The 23714-nt window shown below is 39.4% G+C and overlaps 1 protein-coding gene across 2 annotated transcripts in view; it reads right to left on the bottom strand.

Annotated features, from left to right (window-relative positions):
- Positions 1-217: 217 nt before the first annotated feature.
- NPAT (nuclear protein, coactivator of histone transcription) overlaps positions 218-23714 on the bottom strand; it is a 47679-nt gene continuing 24182 nt past the window's right edge. For both annotated transcript variants that reach the window (XM_077777427.1, XM_077777426.1), the window contains exons 5-18: positions 23559-23599; positions 22530-22757; positions 21533-21614; positions 20409-20496; positions 19769-19860; positions 19598-19688; positions 13242-13338; positions 12468-12596; positions 8470-10140; positions 6188-6303; positions 5999-6107; positions 3100-3160; positions 1781-2936; positions 218-601 (exon numbers count right to left, since the gene is read on the bottom strand). In XM_077777427.1, the coding sequence (XP_077633553.1) occupies positions 524-601; positions 1781-2936; positions 3100-3160; positions 5999-6107; positions 6188-6303; positions 8470-10140; positions 12468-12596; positions 13242-13338; positions 19598-19688; positions 19769-19860; positions 20409-20496; positions 21533-21614; positions 22530-22757; positions 23559-23599 (4039 nt within the window). In that variant the 3' untranslated portion in view covers positions 218-523. The remainder of the gene's footprint in view (positions 602-1780; positions 2937-3099; positions 3161-5998; positions 6108-6187; positions 6304-8469; positions 10141-12467; positions 12597-13241; positions 13339-19597; positions 19689-19768; positions 19861-20408; positions 20497-21532; positions 21615-22529; positions 22758-23558; positions 23600-23714) is intronic.

Below are 23714 nucleotides of genomic sequence, written 5' to 3'. Positions count from 1 at the left end.
TAAATTGTTAATTTCTGGTCACTCTACCACCAGATGAGGTTGTCATTACTTCTGTACTACCTTTGTGGCTGTCTTCAAATGTCTTGTAGGACAGTTACCGAAGGCAATTGTAAGTTAAAGCATCATTTCCCCCCCAAAAGTGAGAAACTACTCCAAATGCATCAACCTCAGAGTTAGGGATCACAAGAAGTCAAAAAACACAATATAAGAACACTAGGCTGATTTAACCTCTATTTCAACCAGATTCATACAGTATTTACAGTACGCAATTGTCACAGCTATACAGTTTTGCAGATTGGATTTACTTACATTTCTGCAAATGTTTTTCCAAAATAAAAAATATACCAGGTACATCTATTTACAAAGTAGGAAGCTGCTTCAGAAACAGCAGGATTTAGGTATAAAGTGAAATTTCAGTACAAGGAAAGTGCAGGTCAGGTTTCTGTCAGTATCTCATTCCCTACACTCATAGTTCAAGGGATACGAGTTTTAAACAGCTACTGTTCTTTTAGGTTCAGAGTGTTTACTCATCATAATGCAATGATAACAAAAATTTGTCCACATCCATTCCAGCTGGAAATGAACTGGGTAGCTTCTTTTTCTGTTAAAAAAAAAAAAAAGAAAGAAAAAAGAGAAAAAAAAGAAAAGAAAAAATAAACCTAAGTTAACATATTGAACTCAAACAAGGCCCCAAACTTTCATTTAGAAACCTTTTTTCTGGTTCTTCCTATGCTACTACAATTCTACTATTTAGTTCGCTGGAATTTTAGTTACAGAGAAGCAGGGACACATCTTATAAATCCAAAGTTAATAAATTATACTTTAGTGGTATTTTAACATGAGTTTAGGACAAAAGACACTATAGAAATCCAGAGTTTATGAATGTTGAGTAAGACAGAACGTGTTTTCTATAAAAGGTGGTCATTATTACCAAACCACAAATCTTGGAAGCTTTACTAACTACAAGTCACAGGTACCGTTCAAGTTCCTGACACTTAATGCACCCAAGCATTTGACGAACCTACACTCAGGGAAGAGGTGTGGTGACCTCATGTCAAGAGATGCGGCTGGGCCTCGGGGGCCACCGGCTTCACCACAAGCACAGACCCAGGGAGCAGGAGATGCGGGATTCCAACCCAGGCTTGCAGGGCATCAAAGCCAGCGCTTTCCCTGACACACTTCCCGCAGGACATCCTGAACATCCTTTCTATTCAGTTCACTCATTAAATGGCTAAAGAGGTTTAGGAAAAATGGGTTTCAGTTATCAATGCTCTCCCTGCATTACCTTCCTACAGAGAACTATGGTCAAACGAAAAACAAGTAAATGGAATAATTTTTACTCTGCTCCAACATATTAATTAGCATCTGTCAGAGCCAACGGAAGAATGGCAGGACTTGTGGAAAAAACGCGAGGAGGAGGAGCTGCAGTAGTTTTTACTTGGTAATTCCACACACAGTGGCTTCCCCACCTTTCATGCCTCACATCATTCTCCCCCATGCCTGGGTCCTACCGTGGCAGATACGAAACCTCCTTTCCCCAAGAGGTTTATAGATAAACGCCTCAGCAACGGTTCCGCAAGCGCTCCATTTCACCTAGACACGCTCTGAGCACCACATTGGCGGAGACACACTGCTGTGAATACCTTCTGTCAACCACCACCCAGAGCGGTCTGGACCGGAACGCACTGTTAGGAAGCTCCGGCAAAAATGCGGAGATCTCTAAGGCGAGCACTGAAGGAAGGGTAAAGTGTGGTTTTGAAATTAAGACTTTCAAACTTGCCTTAATTTTCTTCTTTTTCATTGGTAGTGATGAATTTGCAAGACTTTTATTAGAAGTACGGGAGGTTCGTTCACGTTCATCTAACTCTTCAATTTTCCGCTTTTTGGTGGCACTCCTCGAGGACGCTCTGAATTGCTGCGTGTTGTCTTTCAGGGGGGTGGCTGCAGCGGTCCTGGAGATGGCGGCTCGGGACAGGATCATGAGGGTGTGGGCGGCCATGTTCACGCTGTTCTCGCTCCCTGTCTCGCTGGCAGGGCTGCAGGCAGGCAGGTCTGGGGTGACAGGAGGGACCATGGCTTTGGCTGTGCTACTGTCTTCACCAAAACGCCTACTAGAGGGGACCTTGATCCCATCTCTAGGTTCTTCTTTATGTCTGTCCCCTGCCCCCGAGCCCGCGGTCCGGGGCACGGGGGAGTCAGAGCTATCAGGGAGCCTACTTACTGGGCCGTGCCACTGACCATCCTGCAGCACTTCTGCGCCAGGTTTGCTCAGCGGGTTCACCAAAGACCCAGCACATTTAGTTTGCTCTTGCTTTGGATCCTTCCCAGCTGCACCTACTGACAGGACATTTTTACTACTTGAGGACGTGCTTTGTTTTTTGGTTAGTTCTTGTAGTGAAGCTACGGTTTTCTCATTCCGTAAACCCCCATTTTGCTGCCCATTTGACAGTTTTGAAGTTTCGGGATTTTTCTGCCTTTCGACATCGCTGCATAATTCATTCTCTTTATTAGCTGTTGCTTTATGGAAAGATTCAAGTACAATTTCTGTTGGCGAGACTCTCTTTTCTGACTGAGTTTCTTTTGTGGTGGTATGTCGGCTATTAGTAGTTTCTGATTTAGATAAAATCTTGGGCAAAGGAGGTTTCTCTCTCTCTCTTTTAAGAGCATTATTAGAAGGGGGTTTGGAGGTGGAGGACACAGTGGGTGACTCGAGATTAGGAAATGAAATGTCACTCCTTTCCTTGTTTTGGGACACCGCCTTATGGTTTGTGCCCTGTGTATTCGCCACAGAAGCGGTGCTGTCAAAACAGAGCACACGTCTGTGGCTTTCAAACGGTTTGCTAGCTGGAGCTATACTCTCTAATGAGAAGGGAACTGTGATTTCTTCCAATTTTTTCCCGAGATCAGTGGTCATATTCTTGTCAGACACTTCAGTTCTGTAAGATAAAAAATAACAATTTAGCAACATAAAAGAAATCCTTGTCAGACACTTCAGTTCTGCAAATAGACAAGTAACTATTTTTAGCAACATAAAGACATCCTTTATGTTTTTATCTGAGCATTCAAATAATCTACCACGGACAATACACGTATGCTCACCTTTGTGCATGACATCCAACTAAATGACTAGATGAATCCACCAAATTATTTACCTGCTTTCCTGGAATGATAAATGAAATAATTAGAAAAGGAAAACATTCCTGAGAGAAAGAGTGCATTGCTCTGAAAGAAAATGGAATAGACCACAGAATCACACATGATGAGAAAAATGTAAATGACAGCTAATGTACAAATGAAGTACTCTCACATACTGGGTATAAAAAGCAGCTTCTAGTTTTATATACAAGACAGCCACTCATCTATTTTACAGAGGGAATACAGACATGGAGCAAATGACTTGCTTCCAACTTTAGCCAAATATTATGAATTCACTCTCTGGATTTATCAATTATAATGCTCAACATAGCACTCAGGGGTACCCCTTAGATCCAGAAAGTTAAAGAAAGCAATATATTATGCCTATCTTGAAATTCTGCCCATTTAACTGTCCTGTTTGCAAGCCCCTGTCAGGCAAAGCATCCACTCTGGAGTTTTAATAGTCATATTTTAAATTCTATGGACTTAGGAATTTATGTGGGGAGTAGCAAGATATGAAGCTAGAGAGAAAAGCAAAGATGAGCTCATAAAGGACCTTGTGCATTATGCAAAAGGTTTCTTTTTTAAAATATTTATTTATTTTGAGAGAAAGAGGGAGAGAAAGAGAATCTTAAGCAGGCTCTGCACTGTCAGCAGAGAGCCTGACACAGGGCTCGAACTCACAAACCGTGAGACCATGACCTGAGCTGAAACCAGGAGTCGGACCCTCAATCGACTGACCCAGCCAGATGGACCTATGCAAAATGTTTCACAGAGAATCCTTCAGAATTTTATATAGGCACGATGCGTAAATAGATTTACGTTTTAGAAAGTCATTCTGGCAGTAGTGTAGAAGACAGACTAAAGAAGAAAGAAAACTGCAACAGAAATTCTACATAGGTGGCTACAAATACTCCAGGTAAGAGACGATCAAGGCCTTGGAGATAGGACTGGGCATTCACAAAGATATATAGGATGAAGAAGGACTCAATGGTGACATCAACAGCAGGCAGAGGAGGAGGTCTTTGACAAGGAAGAGGTGAGAGACCAAGAGCTGCAGAATTTGAAGGTCTTGAGTCAGGCACGAGAGCATGAGTGCAGTAGTTTCATGGTGGGTCCAGAAGCCACCAACAATGTCAACCAGTGGAGGGAATAAGGTCAGAATGGAAAACATGCAAAGTATATGACATATTAGGCCAGTGATGATCTCCATTTAAACAACTGTAGTGGAAACAGGAGAAAAACCAGGATGAAAAAAGAATGGGAGATGGGAAGTGTTGGGAAGTGCTGGCAGGTGAGACAAATCCAAGAACTTTACAGCCAGAGAGGGAAGGATCCAAACAAGAAAAATTTAAGACAAACACAGGATAGAAGATGCAGGCAGACTGCAGTAACTTTATGAAGAGCAAGATCATTGTTCCCTTGAGAAAGAAAGGAAAGGGAGGAATGATTCTGGAAAAACAGGTATACACCAAAGTGGAGTGATGTGAAAAAAATGCAGTTTCCTACTGATGAGGTGGGAGAGAAGACCAGTGGCCTGAAGTGAGGAGGGTGGGGACTGGACAGATGTGAGAAGAGATGTGGAAGTTTGGAAGAATCTGAAAGGGGATGGGTAAGGACGCTAGTCATGTGGAGTGACTGCTAAGTGGCAGTGAAGGGTAGCTGCACAGACCCAGGGCTGGACGGCAGCATGAAGGCCGGTAGAAGAATGTGCTGGCTGAGGCTGTACGCTGTGGATCTGGAAGAATTTGCTGGCTGAGGCTGTACACCGTGGGTGTAGAAGAATGAGTTGGCTGAGGCCACACACCATGGGTCTAGCCTGGATGCGGAAGGGAGTGAGTCCATGAAGGAAATGGGAATTTCAGGTGAAGCGTGACTGTTCAAGTAACGGGAGTTCACAATGGCGCCAGAGGCTCACTGGTACATGGGAAAGAGTCTACGGTGAAACGGGTTCCTGGCCTTTAAACATTGCACCGGCCTAGTAACAAGTGACAGACTGAAGGTGAAGCTATCGAAGAGGCTGGTTGGCACCCACACACAGATTTAGAGTGGGAGGGGTCCAAGGACCCTGGGGGTTAGGCTGTGGGCCAGGCTGACACCATGGGCATTCGTCATCCATGAGGATGTGAAGTCTGAGAACTAGAGGCAACCCCAAAACGAAGATGGGGTGTTACTCTGTATATGGTGTCTTCTGTGGAACATGAATCTTTAATTTTGGAGTAGTCCCTGCTATCAACTTTTTCCACTTATAATGATTTTTTTTCTTTTTTTTTTTTTTATATTTTTATTTATTTCTAGGAGAGAGAGAGACAGCCTGAGCAGGGGAGGGTCAGAGAGAGAGGGAGTCACAGACTGAAACAGGCTCCAGGCTCTGAGCTGGCAGTCAGCACAGAGCCCGACGCGGGGCTCGAACCCACGAACCGCGAGATCATGACCTAAGCAAAAGTCGGACGCTTAACCGACTAAGCCACCCAGGCGCCCCTTTTTCATTTTCTAAGCAATCCTTTTATTCTTGGGCCACTAAGACATTGTCTTACATCTCTTTTATTGTTTAACTTTTGATTTACATTTTTAGGTCTTTAATCACCTTGGAGTTCACTTTTCACCTTTGTATATGGTATGAGGAAAGGATCTAAGGTTTTTCCTATATATGATGGCCAATAAAATTAATTTATTAAGCAATCTTTCCTCTTCTCTCTGAACTTCTGATGTTATCTCCACCACATACAAGTTAACTTTAAGTAAAGATTGGACAATCACCTGCCGGGAATGAGACAGGTATTCAAAAAGAAAATACTATGGTTTGTCGCAAACAAATGTACATAGAGACATAAAACTGACAGTAATGAACTTAAAAATGTACCTGTACAAGGCTTGTTTCTCAGTCCCTGAGACTTCTGAGACTTTGGAGGGATGGGGAATTGAGGGATACTTCTACTGCACACAGGTGCCGCCAAAGGCATATGAAGGACCTGGAAGAGAAGCAGCCATTTCTCAAACTAGACTATGTTTGAGAAGCAGCACTGTGCCATTTTCAGTTCAGAAATCTTACCTGCTGAGGAGGAGCAGGAAAGGTATTTCCATTCTGTCCAACCACAGATACAGGGATCATCCCCACCATTCCCTGGAGTACAGGTTGGACTGGAGAGGCAATTATGATCGCAGATCCTTAAAAACAAAAAACAAGAAACCTCAGTAAGAGTCTCCTAAACAAGAGACCCATAGTAATTATTGACCTAAAATAAATTCTATAAAATTCTATCTTTTTTCCTTAGATATTACACTTGATATTAGCCAAAAGACTGAGAGCTATTACCATTTTTCCTTAGAAACTATTCTCCTTAAAAAAATTTAGGAACAACAACAAGGCTTACAAATTAAGAAAAAGGCAATCTGAATATTAATCTTATGGCTCTTTCGGCAAGAACTGCCATCTTCCAGTAATCCACAAAAAAAAAAAAAAAAAAAAAACCCAACTCAAAAGGAAAGAAGAGGAGTACCTACTATATGTTCTCTAGGCCTTTCAGAAAACACGCAGTTGTTCTTTGGCCACATTCATGCCAATCTACAAGAAAGGTGATGTCGCAGACATCAAGGGAATGACTGTTAAAAAAGGGGTGCCCTAAAAAAGTTACCAGGGAAAGAGTCTACAATGTTACCTGGTATGCTGTTGGCACTGTTATGAATAAGTTAAGGTCAAGATTCTTGCCAAGAAGTAATGTGCATATTGAGCACATTAAGCACTCAAAGAGGTGAGACAGCTTCTTGAAGTGCATGAAGGAAAACGATCAGATAAAGAAGGAAGCGAAAGAGAAAGTTACTTGGGAGTTCAACTGCAGCACCAGCCTGCTCCACCCATACCAACACACTTTGTGAGAACCAATGGAAAGGAACCTGAGCTGCTGGAGCCCACGCCCTTGGAGTTCATGGCATGATAAATGTAAAACAATAAAAGACCTCAGCCTGTAAATCATACGCACACACACAAATACACAAAGTAATCTTACAGCATTTGGTCAAGGTAAACATCACCAGTAATGTATCAGACTTTAAAGCCAGGAGATCACATTATAGTTATATGTTGATTGTCCGGATAGACTAGTGAAACTGATGTCAAGATTGATGGTGAAGGCTTCAAGTGTGAATCTTATACCAGAAAATTAGGGTCTCAAGTGAATGTTTACGGCTCGAGAATTGCTCAGAACTCCAACCTATAGCCTCAAATGATACTGGTGAAAAAGGGTCCAGGGAAGTGTACAAACCGTCAAAACTGTGCGGGGGGGAGAAATTACAACGCTTATATGGTCCCTAGAAATCAACAACATAGTCTGTGGCTATCCTAATATATCCCTGTCCCACAAGTGAAACTTTTCCTATAGTCACTAACAGTTCCTGTCAGGTGACTCTCACTTTCACAAACACCCACTTCAGTCTCAAATACCCAGCTACACTTAAGAATTCCCCTCCTTGGGGTGCCTGGCGGCTCAGTCTGTTAAGCATCCAACTCTTGATTTTGGCTCAGGTCGTGATCTCACAGCTTGTGGGACCGAGCCTCGTGTCAGACTCTGCTGACATCATGGAACCCGGTTGGGATTCTTGGTCTCTCTGCCCCTCCCCTGCTCTCTTTCTCTCAAAATAAATATGAAGAAGAAGAAGAAAAAAAAAAGAATTGCCCTTCTTTACTCCGATTACTACTTCATTTCTCTGAGCTTCAGCTCAAGTCCCACATTCTCTACTAATTCTGATCCCTCTTTTATGTTACTTTAAACAGCACTTCAAGCAGATCCACCATACTTACAAGTTAATTGTTCATATTTATTATTCACATTTTACTATATGCCTACAATATAAAAAAGAGGGGAAAGGAGCGTGGGAACCAATATACAAGAAAAGGTAGATGAAAGATGTACCATCACCTCTATTTTCAAGAATCACTGAAACTAGAAAATACTGTGACTTAAAAAAAAAAAGTTTGGGGGGGGGGGCAGAGATAGAGGGAAAGAGAATCTTAAGCAGGCTCCGCACTGCCAGTGCAGAGCCCGACATGGGGCTCGAAACCCACAAATCGAGAGATCGTGGCCCGAGCCCAAGTCAGGAGTCAGATGCTCAACTGATTGAACCATCCAGGTTCCCCATGAATTCTGTAACTTCCCAGTAAATTTAAAAAAGGTTTGAGTGAATTAATTAGGGAGAGAAAAGAAGGGCATAAACACAAATTTCAGTCTTTCTCACACTATCTATCTGTGATTTATTACCTCCTGGTCAATAACTGCCCACACAAGAGAAATGAGATCCCATTCCAGAGAAATGAACTTTATGCGTTCTTAACGTTACCTTGTGAAAAGCTGGGTGACACGGTTTGATTGACAGCAAATACGCTGTTTGACCTTGGCGGTGTCTGTAACTGAGGTGGCGGGGGCTGAGCGGTCCCAGGTGCGGGATTTCCAGGCAACACCACCACATTAGACTGACTTACAGTGGTTCCTAAGGCTGTCGGATCAGTCACACACGTAGCTATCAGAATGTTACTTGGATTTCCGAAAGTTGTGCTTGTGGCCGGCATCAACTGTATGTACCCGCCCTCCTTGGAGACGCACGGTGGGGCACCGGCTGAAAAAGCAACACTGCCTTCACTCTGAGCACTCACTGGGGATTCTTCGGGCTTCAGGGCCACGAGGCTCTGTTCTGCCGACGCTGAGTCCCCCGTTCTCTCAGGAGATGTGAGGGCACCTGCGGCTTCCTCTGAAGACAGGCACTTAACCAGTTCGGCATTTTTGGCAGGTGACTTAGTGGGAGAGGACAGTATTATAGTCGGCAGGTTTTCCCCACTGATACTAGAAACAGCACTGTTCAGTTCAGTATCTGAGGAAACGAATGGATCGTCGCTAATGATAATTTTAAGAGAGACAATATTTGCTGCATCGACATCTGCTGAGCTGTCAACTCCAGGCCTGTCACTGGCGTTCTGGGACTCAGGGCGGGAACCTCCCACTGAAGAACACACAGGGTCTGATGGACCAGAGCGTTTATCTTCTACAGGATCACCTTCTGGAGCAATCAGTGCAACTTCCCCACAGTTACCATTCTCACTTAAAGTGAGAAAAATACTATCTCCATCTTCTTTTAAAGATGAAGGCTCTTGCGAATCGCCAGCAACTTTCTCAGACCTTGAGGGCTGAGTTTCACATTCTTCCATAGGATTTAACTCAAGAGATGATGAATCGTCTGGGGGATGTTTAACTGAAGATGTTGAATCTTCTAGGCGAATGTCTACTTCTTCAGATACATTTAAACCTGAACTTTCAACTGATACAGGTAATATTTTGGTGTGAAGTGGAGAATTATCATGGCAATCTGCACGCTGTTGTGATGCGACTGGCAATCCATTGTGAATCTCAGTTTTACTCTGGAGAATCTCTTTAGGGTCTGGTGATTTACACCCAGGGAGGTTAGTTTTAAGTTTTCCTGCATTGTTAGAGCTTTCACAAAACTGACTTGTTTTAGCTGTCTTTCCAGCTAATGGAATATTTTGGGATAAAAGCTGAGAACTTTTCCCAGAAAGAATGAAGTTTTCACTGTTAGGTTCCCCACTGAGGGAAACAAATGATGTTACTGGTATACCAGACTGATCAGGCTGTAACAGAGAATCACGTGGCGCATCAGGTAACAGAGAACTCTTTCCAACTTCCACCGCCATGGCAGTTTCGGTGGACACCTGATGGGTGTATAATTCGGCACAACGCTGATTACATTCGGCATCAGAATTTACTCTTTGGTTAAAGTCATTCAAATGAGGCACAGATTCAAAGGTAATATCAAGGTTACACTTCTGTTCATTAGGTACACCCGTTTTAAATGCCTTTTTCTGGATGCTAGAGCCTATCTGAGAAAAGTGTTCCTGGGCTTCCTGTCTAAGCTCATCATGGCTGCTGCTACTCTTCAAAGCATTTGAGGTGTCTTCATTTTGATAGGACGTACAAAATGGGGGCTGCCCAGACTGATCACCTGCAAAATAGGAGGGTAGAGACAGATGGGGAGTACGCACTACTTTCTGAGGAAGTCACATTTACTATAAAACCTGTTTTGCCAAGAAAGCAATTCATCTCTGACATACCAGTAAGTGTTAAGTCTGAAAAACCATATCTCACATTTTCTGAGTATCAAAAAATTTACAGGTACCTTTTTTCCCCCCAATGCTTTTCTGAGTTAAGTGCCAAATTGTTTTTCAAATATCTTGGAAAACAAATGACACATTGAAGGAGAAACTATATCGGTTTCAGAAAATCCAGTATTTATCAGCATGTAAAACTGGCCCCACACATGCAGCTGTTTTCACAAAAGCTGGCTTTTCAGCTTCTACTGTTTCTATTGACCTTACTTTATTTTTCATGGAGAAATGGGCCAAGTACACTTTGCATCATCAACATCTTATGTTATTGCCTACTGTCTGTAATATTCAATCCACACTTCCTAAAGGTCAGCCACACGACTGGTACTGAGATACAAAGACAAATGACCTCGTCTCTGCCCCTGGAGAGAGCAGTCTAGTAAGGGAAGCAGACATGGAAAAAGATGATCAGACATGGACAAGCTGTAATAGTATAGGAGCCAAAGGCACCTCTTTCTGTCTCACAGATGTGACAAAGTGTTATAAAGGAGCTATTACCTGAGGAGAGCTTAAAAATAAAAGAACTGTGATGGTTAGAAGGAGGAGGATGTTTCAGAAAACAACACAAGCACTGAGATACTGTGTCAGAGCATTCACAGGGTAGGACAGAGAACATTAACAATGAATATGGAAAACAGGGAAAAATCCAGAAAAACATATGGCGTCTATAATTCTGTTAACGTGACAGAGCACATCTGAATCCTTACTGTGAGGAGGTTGGTGGAAATGACACGCAGACCGTATGCACTGAGGGTAGGTCAATGTCAGTGAAATGTAGGACTTTCTGAGAATGAGATCTGGAGTTTCATTTTGTGCAAAGTAGAGCACTTAACTGTAGCACAATCTTCTGCACAAAATACCACTGTGATCCAGTTTAACAATGAGAGGACTGGGCTTGGGTGTAGTCAGAGGATTCAAAGTAGGACTAGTTTTAGATATTCCCGAACTAGTTTTTGGAAGACATGATGTGAAACTTGGAAGTCATTAGGGTTTTTTTTTTTTTTTTGGTAGCTAGAGGGGCAATGGCATTTAAGAACACAAGGGGTGCCTCGGGGGCTCAGTCAGGTAAGCGTCCAACTCCTGACTTCGGCTCAGGTCATGATCTCACAGTTTCATGGGTTCAATCCCCATGTTAAGCTTTGTGCACTGACCTTGAGTAGGTAGCCTGCTTGGGACTCTCTCCCCCCTCTCTCTGACCCTCCACCATTTGTGCTCTATCTCTCTCAAAGTAAACTTAATAATAAAAAAAAATAGACCAGCGGAAAAGATTATTCTGGCACAGCTTCTTAGTGACAGAATGGATAGAGGTGGCATTAAAGAGGCACAAAGTTGAGGACGTGTGAGATGCCAGCACAAGGGTGAGGAAAGAGAAGAATGGCATAGTGACTGGGAAGGGGTGTGAAGAGGTTTTCATGGTGCTGGTAGTGTTCTAATTTTTTGACTTAAGAGATGGTTATATTGGGTATTTGCTGGACTGCAATTCATAAAGCTATACTTTTTTTTATTGTGTATTTCTGTACAAGTGCTAGATTTCACAAAATTTTTAACAACTGGCAAATATGTGAAGGATACAAGAAAGACAGACATATTCACTGCCTTCCTTCATTTAGTAAGTAGTTACTGTGGGTCACTTATGTGCCACATTAGCACTCCACTGCTTCCCCATTACTATAGGAGGCAGAAATGTAAAAAGTGACTTAGCAGAAACATAGGAATCGGACCAAAAACCTTATAATATCCATTATTCAAGACCACCACTACAGTATATAATTCCCTCGAAGCTATCAGTTGAACATTCAGTTGAACTTGCTTACCAGGCTACACGATTAATACCACACACCAACCTTACATAGAGGAGATGTGAACTTGTACCACAAAAAAGATTATGTTAAATGTTACAGACTTGTCAAACTGGTCAATACTAGTAATGCTAAACTGTGCATGTCAACAATCTACTGCATTATGAAGGAACGAGTACTAAAAATTCTCCTTTTCATCAAATTACTAAAAAGCTTGGGATCTTTTTCTTTAATGAAAAGAAAAAAAAAACCCACGTGGCAATTTGAACAACTTCCAAATTAAACAGTATTTTCTGCCTTTGAAATTCTGAGACTGGTATTAGGATATAGATTGATGATATTAACAAAATCAAATAAATTCTTACCAGACTGTTCTGGTTCAAAAGAACCTTTAACTGCTAGATTAGTTTCATCTGCTAAGACTACACTGGGACTGGTGTCCAGATGTGGACTGGAAATACCTTGTGGTATCTGTTTATTATTCTTTGATTTACCTGTTAGAAAGGGAACAGGGAAACAACTAGTTAAATGATCAATAACCATAAGCATCAGTCAATACAGCCTAACGGTGATGCAGCAAATATTTAACTTTATGTTATGTTTAAAATTATGGTCTTTTGGATATGGTCTTGTATATTATTGACAAAAACAAAGATTTTTCTAGCAGGCTGGTAGTTCTTAAACTTTAGCCTATATCAGAATCATCTGCAGAGTCCAAGAATTTGCATTTTTAACATGTTCTCAGAGAATGCTGATAATGCTGGTTTGGAGACTAACTTTGAGAATACTACATGAGACCACAAAATTGACAGCAATGGCCAATTTCTTTATTCCTTTCGTATTACCCAACTGTGTTTAGTATAATGTATGTGTAGTAGTTAACCTCAACGTCTTTGTGTTGACTGGCAAAAATGCCCACACAGAAAACAAAATCCAAAGTGTTTCCCATTTTTACAGCTAAAGTTTAAGAAAAAAACCCACTCTCTCCCATTCCCAGCCCCTTCACAGCCACAGATTTGCTTTGATGAAAATAGGATATTTTTTCAGATGCTCTAGGAATGTTGCTTCAGTCTGGTTAAGGTGGCCTCAGAAATTGAAACTTTTTTTTCTAATTGCCCTGAAAGAAATGGTCTACTTACCATAGTCAAAGAGATCAAAAAGTGCCTGAAATGCTGGATCTGATTCTGTCTGCTCCAGTATGTCCTGGATAGCTTCCTCAGACATATGGATTTCACTCTGCACAAAAAACAGTGATCCTAATTCAATTAGTATAGTTTAATACCAGCAAAGTAATTATAGGACATCTGACAGCTTTCGATTTTTGTGTATATTTCCCTATATGAAAATTTCTTCTGATTATGCACTAGGCTCATTTGAAATAAATTAAGACAATAAGACTAGAAAGCAGAAAATGAATGCTCCCTAATCCCACTTCCTAGAGTTAACTGTTTCGGTGAATATATTCCCAAACATTAAACATAAGTAAAATCATACTGTAAATGTTCTTTTTTTTTTTAAACTTGACATCCAGCACAGTAAGTGTATAGCATGTCTTCACCTACATATGCTGTGAAATAATGACAAGTTTACTTAATATCCATCATTTCATACAGCTATAAAAACAAGAAAAGTTTTCTTTTCCTTGTGAAAACTCTTATCTATTCTCTTAACAATTTTCAAATATACCATATGGCAGTGTTAATGAGTCACCATGTGGTATATTACCTTGCAGTAATGACCACCTTCATCCAACTGCCCCACTCTCAATGCCCTGCCTCTGGTAACCACAAATCTCATCTATTTTCCTATTAGTTTGGCCTCCTCCTCCTCCATAAAATCTCACACTTTTTATCTACGTGCTTTGGTCTCTTAATAGTAAATACTTTCTTCAAATGTCGGATAATCCTTACTGATCTGCAACAGAATAATCTTACAGAACATCTGTATTTTTACTTTTCTTTTTAAAATTTTTATGAGCGAGGGAGAGAGTGTGCAGGGGGCGGGCAGAGATAGAGAGGGAGAAAGAAATCTCAAGCAGGTTCTACCCTGTCAGCAAAGAGCCCAATGTGGGGTCTGAACTCACCAACCAGGAGATTACAACATGAGCTGAAATTTGAGTTGGACGCTCAACTGAGGAGCCACCCAGGCGCCACTAAGTTTTTTTCTTTTGAATGAATTAGACTCCTTGCTGGGTGAGTTTAGGACTGACAAAAGTGTTTCTGGTAGACAGTGTGAATGGGGGCAAGGTTTAGAGTTTAACTACAACTTCCTAAATGTTGCACACTATCTTTCTGCTTGTAGATATTTTCACATCTGCTTTCAGAGCTTCTGGTGCTAAGCCTTTTGGGACTTCTATGTGGTAAAGTGGCTTTTTTTTCTGAGCTTTGCCTTTACTGGCTTAGATCTTGGGATCTCCTAAGTCAAGTGCCATGTGTCCATTCTGACTTCTACAAGTTTTTTTTTTCCTTTTCTATCTTTTTTTCTTCTTTGTTCTTGTGAGTTTTTAAAAATTTCCCTATACTGTCTAATAGAAGGGTTACAAAACTAAATGTTTAATCCACTATCTATTTAAGAGAAATGAATCCCTTTGTAACAGGCTTTTTGTTTACTAACTATGCCACAATTTAACTAATTCCCACTGGTGGATATTAGGATTTTTTCAAATTTTCAGTTACAGTAGTGAATACTAGAATGAAAATCTTTATCTAGGTATCTATTGTTCATTTCTTGCAATAAATTTATACCAATAGAATTACTGATTCCAGGGGCACCCTGGGTGGCTCAGTCGGTTGAGTCTCCAACTTCAGCTGGGGTCATGATCTCACATTTGTGGGTTCGAGCCCCGCATCGCGCTCTGTGCTGACAGCTCTGAGCCTGGAGCCTGCTTCGGATTCTGTGTCTCCCTGTCTCTCTGCCCCTCCCCTCTCATGCTGTCTCTTTCTGTCTCAAAAATATATAAAACATTAAAAAAAAATAAAAAAAAAAGGATTCCTGATTCCATTGATAAGAATCAGCTGGAGGATATACACATTTAAAATTTTGAGACCTGGGGCACCTGGGTGGCTCAGCCAGTTTAAGCATCTGACTCCAGGTTTTGGCTCAAGTTGTGATCTCATAGTTTGTGGGATCAAGCCCTACACTGGGCTCTACGAGGACAGCAGGGAGGCTACTTGGGATTCTACCCCCCTCCAACCTAGTCTCAAAATTAATAAATAAACATTAAAAAAAATGAAAATAAAATTTTGAAGACTACTACCAAGTAGCCTTCCACAGAAGATGTGTAAGAGTCCCTGTTCTGTGTAACAATGTACAAGCTCTTTAAGCATTATTACTCTATTAAATAAAAGTAACCTGTTCTCTTAATTTATTATTGAACTAAATATTATCTTCATGTTTACTAAACAAGAGATTTTTTTTGAGGCCAATATGATTTTAACAGAATGACTGTGAACACACTTTAAGACAACTCGTTTAAAGTTGCTGTGCAACCAAGAGGTGAAGGGTACATCCTACCCTTGAGCAGTTAACAAAAACGGGGTGAGATTTTTCAAGCTTACAAGTCAATGGGGTAAAACACCATCACCACCACCTTAGCTTCCTTTAAAAGTTAGAGTAAACAGATTAGATTGTTTTATCATGCAGGGATATGACAGACACTCAGCAGAAGGCTGGATGGAGTAGTATGCCAGAGGGTAAGTAATGTAGCTAGATAAAAATGATGTATTTCCCATTTGGATCAATTTTACATGAGAATAGAAGAGGCTTTTTTTTTCCCCCAAAGAAAAAAATGTAGAATAAAAAGCAAAATGGATAAATCTTTTCAGCTAAAATATATTTCAAAGAAGTTTCAGTACATCCTGGCTAGGGTCTTCATTTACTCTTCTAATAGTTGAAGACTTAAAATTCTCAACTTTAGTTATTTATAAGTCATGTTGCATGTTGTATTTTTCAAGATCAGGAAGGCATACATTTGAATACTGTGGGACAGGAAATTCACATGGATCAAGAGTTGAAGTGGAACTTTCATGAAGTGATAAAAACTTGATTTTTTAATAAAAATGGTCATAAAATAAGAAAAACCTGTCTGAAGTTAAAGAGCCAGTCAGCTTTGATTATGAGGATGTACAGAGAAAAATCAACAATTCTTGATGAAATGTGATTTGGGAGGAAGCCTGGAGCTTGAATATTTCTATATGCATGAACTTGAAAGTTTATACAGAAATATAAATAATGTCAAGGATAAATAATCAAATTATGAAATGGTGGATACACTCAAACAAAAGTTAATGTTGACGAAATGTACCTTTCTGGTCAATCATTTTACTCTAAACTTTAAAACTCAGAATCAAAAGAATCCTGAAATACATATTCCAAAGGTAACTGCCAATCCATCTTCTAAATATTTTTAGAAATCAAGGTAGAATTTACACACAATGAAATACATAAATCTTAAGTCCACAGCTCAATGAGCATAGAGAATTTTAAGGACTATTTAACTTACCATTCCAATAAAAAACATAAAATGGGGCTCCTAGCTGGCTCAGTCAGTGGAGACTGTGACAATTTTTTTTTTCCCAGTTTAAGAAACAAAGATTGTCAATAGGGATTTTATTTTACTATTATTACTATTAACTCTTATTCTCAAGTTTGTTACTATACAGTGTATTCTTGGCTTCAGGAGTAGAACCCACTGATTCTTTTCTTACATACAACACACCCAGTGTTCATCTCAGGGCTTGAGTTAGGGCCCCACACTGAGAGTAGAGATTACTTAAAAATAAAATCTTTAAAAAAAAAAGCCAGTAAAACATTTCCACCACCCAAGAAATTCACACCATTCCCTCTTCTAGAGAACTCTGCTCCTTGGCAAACCACTCCCCTCACCCTCACCAAGGCAACAATTTCTGATTTCTATCACCATAAATTAGTGATATGTTTCAGAACTTTTATATAAACAGAAGCACACCATCTGTACTGTTAGTCTATCTTCTTGATCAACATGTTTTAAGATTCATCCATGTGTACTAATAGCTCATTTCTTTTTACTGTTCACCAGTATTCTATTTCATAGCTGTCAAAATTTATTCCTTTTTTGTTGTTGTTGATGGACATTTGGTGAACATTCTTGTAGAAGTCCTTTTGTAAACATATGTGAATATATAATCATTTCTTTTGGGCAAAAGCCTCATAATTGCCAGGTCAAAAGGAAGGTGTACAGGTATATATATAACTTTGTAAACTAACCGTTTTCCAAACAGACTGTATTATTCATAACCTCCATCAGCAATCTTGCAGAGTTCCGAGTGTTTCACATCCTTGTCTCCATTTGATATTGTTAGATTTTTAACTTTTAGCCATTTCAGAGAGTGAATTGCTATCTTATTGTAAAGATTACTCATTTTTTTGAGACTGAGCACGTGCAAGCAGGGAAGGGGCAGGGAGAGAATCCCAAGCAAGCTGAGCTGTCAGTGCAGAGCTGGACCTGGGGCTCAAATTCACACAAATCGTGAGATCATGAAATGAGCCAGAAAATAAGAGTGAGGCACTTAACTGAGCCACCCAGGCATCCCTCATTATATTTCTAACTTTCATTTCTCAAATGACAAATAATGTTGATTATCTTTTTATGGACTTACTAGCCATCCCTCTATCTTCTTCTGTTTCAGTCTTTTACCCATTTCTTAAAATGGGTGGTTTATCTTTTTACTATTGATTTGTGGGAGCTCTTTCCTTTTTAACGTTTATTTTTGAGAAAGAGTGAGAGACAGAGTATGAGCAGGGAAGGGGCAGAGAGAGAGGGAGACACATAATCTGAAGCAGGCCCCAGGCTCTGAGCTGTCAGCACATATGTCTAATACACGAGCTGTGAGATCATGACCTGAGCCAAAGTGAGCTGCCCAACTGACTGCTACCCAGGCGCTCTTTCTATATTTTGGATACAAACTTGTCAGATAAATGTATTATGAATATTTTTTCCAAGTTAGTGGTTTCATTTTTTTTTGATGATGCTTTTAACAAGCGTGTATTTGAAATTTTAAGGACGCTTTTCTTTTAAGTTAGTGATTTATGTGTAAAAAAATTTGCCTACTCCAAGGTCACAAAGGTTTTTAAGTGTTTTAAAAATTCCTACTTCACCTATTTATACAATGAACTAATCACTTCTTAGTGTATCTGATGTTTTTACCACTTACATCCTGCCCCCCTCCGCCCCGGGTACCTGGTGGCTTAGTTGGTTGAATGTCTGACTCTTGACTTTGGCTCAGGTCATGATCTCACAGCCATGGGATCAAGCTCTGAGCTGGGCTCCATGCTGAGCGTGGTATTCTCTCTCTCCTCTCTCTCTCTTCCTCCTTCTGCCCCTCTCCCCTGCTCACACTCTCTCAAAAGAAAAAAAGAAAAAGATTCTTTCTTTGCCCCCTCCACTGTGCTCTCTCTCTCTCAAAAAAAAATCACTATGGGAAAATGTGAAAATTAAAAAAGTATTTATTTTGAGAGGGAGAGAGACAAGTGTGAGCAGGGAAGAAAAAGAGAGGGAGAGAGAATCTGATGCAGGTTCTGTGCTGATACTGGGGCTTGATCCCATGAACCAGGAAATCATGAACTGAGCCGAAACCAAGAGCCAGACACTCAACTGACTCACCCAGGCATCCAGCAATTTTCTTTTAAAGTATTCCGAAAGAATGGACCAAAAAAATAAAGTAAAATAATCCAGTGGTTTTACCCAGAATTCATCTGAAGCAAATGTGCTACAATGAATTCATCTGGTGGGCATGGCAACCAGCACTGACCACACTGCATGACAGCCCCAGTGAGAGAATGTGCTGCAGTCACTCGTCACAGCCGCTCCTGAGAAAGGGTATGTGCACAGGAAGAAACCTCAAAGATACACTTAAATCCTCCCTCTACAGGCTCAAACTCTCCAGCTCCACTATCACTGAACCACAACAGTGACCACAGCCCCGTCTTCCTTCTCTGGGCAGTAAATGGTCACATTAGTTAGTAACCTGTCTTTTTTCAAGCGTCTTGTTCACTTTACTTGGATCATTATATATCTTCAACATAGAATTTTACTGTTTCCTCACATTACTGCACACTTTGTAGCAGACCAAAGGAATCTAATTTAAATATACACTGCACTGTATAGCTGCATACACATACCCACTCAGGAAGCTGAAAGTATTAAATACCTGGATGTCCAGGACAAGAGCTGTATGGCTATAGTATAGAGCTTTAGTGATACATGGAGGAACTGGAGGTACTAGAAGGGTTAGGATGTCTTACTACTTTTACCATTTAAATAATGCAATTTACACCGACTATTTGAAAATTCACTAGTACATTTTCAGGAAAAGATTAAATTTAGATAAAGAAGGAAATCCCTAACTAAAATTATTTTAAATAATTTATACATCTAATCTGTTAGCAATGGTTGTGAAATGGAACTAAAATTTTAACTATGAGTATATGCACTATATGCACACACCCTAACCTGTACCTGAAGTCCCAGGAGCTCATCAATTGAAGTCTCCGGTTCTGTGGGGTTGCTGTCTGTTTGCTTATTAGGTACTTGAGCAATACTGTTGTCGCTGTAATACAGAAAGAAAAATTTTATCATAGTTCTCAATTAGGTGAAAACAATTAAGCATTTTAAACACTCATAGCTTACCTAGTCAGAAATTTATTAATGTTTTCTGCAAGCTTTTCTTGAAGAGATTTATTACTTAAGATTTTTTCTCGTGCGTTTTCAATAACCATTTGCTGGAAAAGATAGTCAATATTAGAAAAAGAATAGGGCAGAGCTTCCAGGAAATGGGAGCGAGGCTAGTTTTAATAAATCTAGGGGCAAACTCAGAAACTGTGGTTCCCTCGATACTTGAATACAGCACTTTACAATTGTTTTCACAAATCCTTTACCAACTTTTCTTTACTGATTACAAAATACAGTTCCAAGCTCTTTCCCTTTTTATACAAGGTTTTAAATATTCTGCCTCTAGTAAAATGCCCTTTTGTATTGTATAATCCAGCACCCACAATATATTTACAGTTTTCTGAACATTACATTGTTTCTTACGTGGTGCATTTGTGCATACGATCTATTCTAAATGGACGGCCTCCTACTCATCAATTTTACTACTCTCTGTCCCAAGGCAATTCCCCTGCACAGTGTTATAGAAATACTGTAACACACAAATGCATATGCACACTAAATGTATATACACATTAAATATATATACCCATTTCTCTAAATACCAGTATTTTAAAACTCAGGAATATCTCAAGATGCAAAGCTTGGTAAGGTCACTTACTTTTTCTACTGCAAATGCATTTGGATCCTGGAAATTCCGTATTGTTGAATGAGGACCAGACAAAGTGTTACTTTTCCTTTGAGATTCACTGAAACACATTTTAAAGCTTGTCTTTTAACTAGTACACAAAACAGACTCAATGATAATTACATATGCAGACATAAATCTTAAGATCATGGAAGAACAGGCGTTTTCCCTCTTCGTGGCAGGAACAAAGGGCAGCAGAACAGAAAAGCATCACTAAGTTTGCATTAATAAGAAGTGAACCTGAGGTCCAGCTTTACCACTTACTATGTGTGGTCTGTAGCAAGGTAGGCTCTGACTCTTTGACCTTCTACTTAATGGGTAAGACCAACTATATTATTAGGTTTATGAAAGAATTGAGTAAAATGAAGTATGTGAAAAGACTTCATATAAAGGCCAAGATTTCTATAAATGTCAGATATTGTTATAGTTTGTTTTACTATTAAAACAATAAAGGAGGTGGAGGTCAGCCATGAATGAGAGACAATCAAGTAAAAACTCAGAAAAATACCCATGACGTGGCAGTTAAATCAAAAAAAGTATTTAAAAACGATTCTTTCTCTTCTGAAATATCCTTCAAACAAGAACAGGCTAAGTACAGAAAGAATTTTGGTCTCAAAAGACTCCCTGAAAAGATTTCTGACTTTAAGACTTTAAATATGTGTTTGTGGAAATGCCAGTATCATTTATATATACTCAAGAAAAACCCTTTAGCAAAAAGAAAAAAAAAAAAAATCTGAGAAACCACTGATTTTAAGACATATATTTATGTTCTATTACAGAAAAAAGTTTTCCAACTAAACAGTGACTAGCCATTAATTATAAGATACAATCAGATATCAAGGAGGTTAAAATGTGAAAAAAAACCCACATCTTTGAATAGATATAATAGTAAAAAATCCCAAGAACTGAATCCATTCTTGTTATTTTATTCATAATGTAAATATCCTGGTGTAATTCTTCAATTTTAATGGTTATTAGAAACTCTTCTTTTTAAGGAGGGCACTGGTGAGGATGAGCACTGGGTGTTATATGGAAACCAACTTGACAAGAAACTATTAAAAAAAAAAAAGAAACTCTTCCTTTTAAAAGGCATTTACCTTTTGCGTCTAGCAGGAGACATTACACTGGCTTGAGTTTTCCTTTCCTGAGGACCAGGGATGATATTTAAAGTGTCTCCAGCTGTATTTCAAGACAAACAAGTATTAAGTCAAGGACATGGAATAGTTTTCTAAACTTGAATTAATGGAATAAACAGCATCACATAATGATTATATTATATTAAATTCAGTGGGGATACAGTGAATGTTTCACTATGTGCAAGGCAATATAGAATTTATTAGGCTGAGTAATATGTATTGTCTGATTTCAGGTTTTACAATAAAGTACAGCACAGTCTCAACAAAACACGGCAGAATGGAGGAACTGTAAGAAGTATAAACTAAGTGTATGCTACAGTGTGTATATACCACAGGTTTTTACCCAGGGATGTAAAAAAAGGTTGGAGAGCAGATGGAAATGAGGAAGGATGTAACGGATGGCTGCACAGAAGAGAAAGAAAACTTGTCTAAGTGAGAGTGGCATCTGAATTTTAATCCCAACTCTGTTATTAAATAGCTTTGTGCCTCTTACAATCAGGTGTTTCCAACCATTTCAAGTACACAATAAGCAAGCTATACCAGATGATTTCTAAGTGCAACCCTAGCTGTAAGGTTCACAGAAATAGGAAGGATTTTCAACATGTAGAGATGGAGGTAAGCTGGAAGAACATTCCAAATTCTAGGACAGACTGGCATGAACAAAGGAGGTGGTCAAATTGACTGTGTATTACTTTTAAAATCAAATATAACACCAGTCTTTTCTGTTAACATAGAGAACAGAGAATTAGAAGAAAGTTCAAGGTTGGAGTTCAGTTACAATAAAGAATTCTAGATTAAAATGTTTCCAAAGTATAACAACATGCTCACTTTAAGGCAAATTTACCCAAAGTAGTCTGTTCCCATTTATAATCCTTTAGAATTTATAAAGACAGTAGTACATAATTTATTTACACAATCTGATTAAAAACAAAATTCAGAGAACAAAATCTAAACTCACTGGCCATAGTGTCTTGTGACTGTGAGTGGTTAACCACTACGAAATTGGACCTCACGGGAGCTGTAACCTGGCCAGCTGGCCGGACAAGCTGCGTGGCTGTTGAAGGAGTAGTAGTAGTACACTGTCCTGACAGGTACGCTAAAGTCAGCAATTCTGAGTTGACAGGAGCCGCTTGAGATGCGAGCCTTCTCTGCCGTTTGATTTCTGCAATTCCACTTCTTGTTCGGACTGAAACATAGGAGAATTTAAAAAATTAACCCAGTGTCAGAATGCTCCAGCAATTTTAAGAAGCCTAAGTGATAGACATCCTACTGTTTATGAACGTGTTAGATCTACAGATTGAAAAGAGCCCTTGAAAGTAACAACTAAGTTTATATGTTAATTTCATATGAAACAAACTAAATGGGTACAGGTGACTCTTGAACACAGGGATTAGGAGCACCGACCCTTTACACAGATGAAAATCCAAGTGTAACTTCTGACTCCCCCAAAACTTAACTACTAATAGCCTACTGTTGACCAGAAGCCTTACCAATAATCAACAGCTGAACACATACTTTGTATATTATTGTAGTCTTACAATAAAGTAACCTTAGAGAAGAGAAAATACTAAGAAAGTCATTGGAAGAGAAGCTATATTTACATTTCTGTAGTGTATTCACAGAAAAAATAACTATAAATAAGTGGACCCACACAGTTCAAAGAAGTGTGATTCAAGAGTCAATTGTATACACAAAATTTATTTCTTCTGTAATAATCCATACTGATAACACTCTACAAACCAAGAAAAAAAAAACCAATGCAATGAGAATTAAAAAGATGTGAATACATGAGTCAATGAGAAAAACAGGGAGTATTTCAAATGTTCTCTTCTACAATAAATATAATTACGATAATAACTATTTTGAAGAGCAGTAGTTTAAACAAAATATACACTTAGCACAAATGTACTGTTAATGAAAAAATGTTCATCTGTCAGTTCTGAGTTTGAACTAATGCTGAACATTATTTATAAAGTTGGATACCTACCTCTCTGATTGGCAACAAACCCTGGGGAACTTTGCATGCTCCTAACAAATAAAACAAAGCAGGGAGATATTAAGATACACCCTAGTTTATTAACAGTCAAATCTGAAGTAAATCAAATTAAAAGACAATAGATCTCTCTCAGGTAAAAAAGACAAG

The sequence above is a fragment of the Crocuta crocuta genome, unplaced genomic scaffold (assembly GCF_008692635.1).
Source record: "Crocuta crocuta isolate KB4526 unplaced genomic scaffold, BGI_CrCroc_1.0 scaffold278, whole genome shotgun sequence".
Classification (NCBI taxonomy): domain Eukaryota; kingdom Metazoa; phylum Chordata; class Mammalia; order Carnivora; family Hyaenidae; genus Crocuta; species Crocuta crocuta.
Note: the sequence above shows the minus strand (reverse complement) of the source record. Positions and strands in the feature narration are given on the sequence as shown.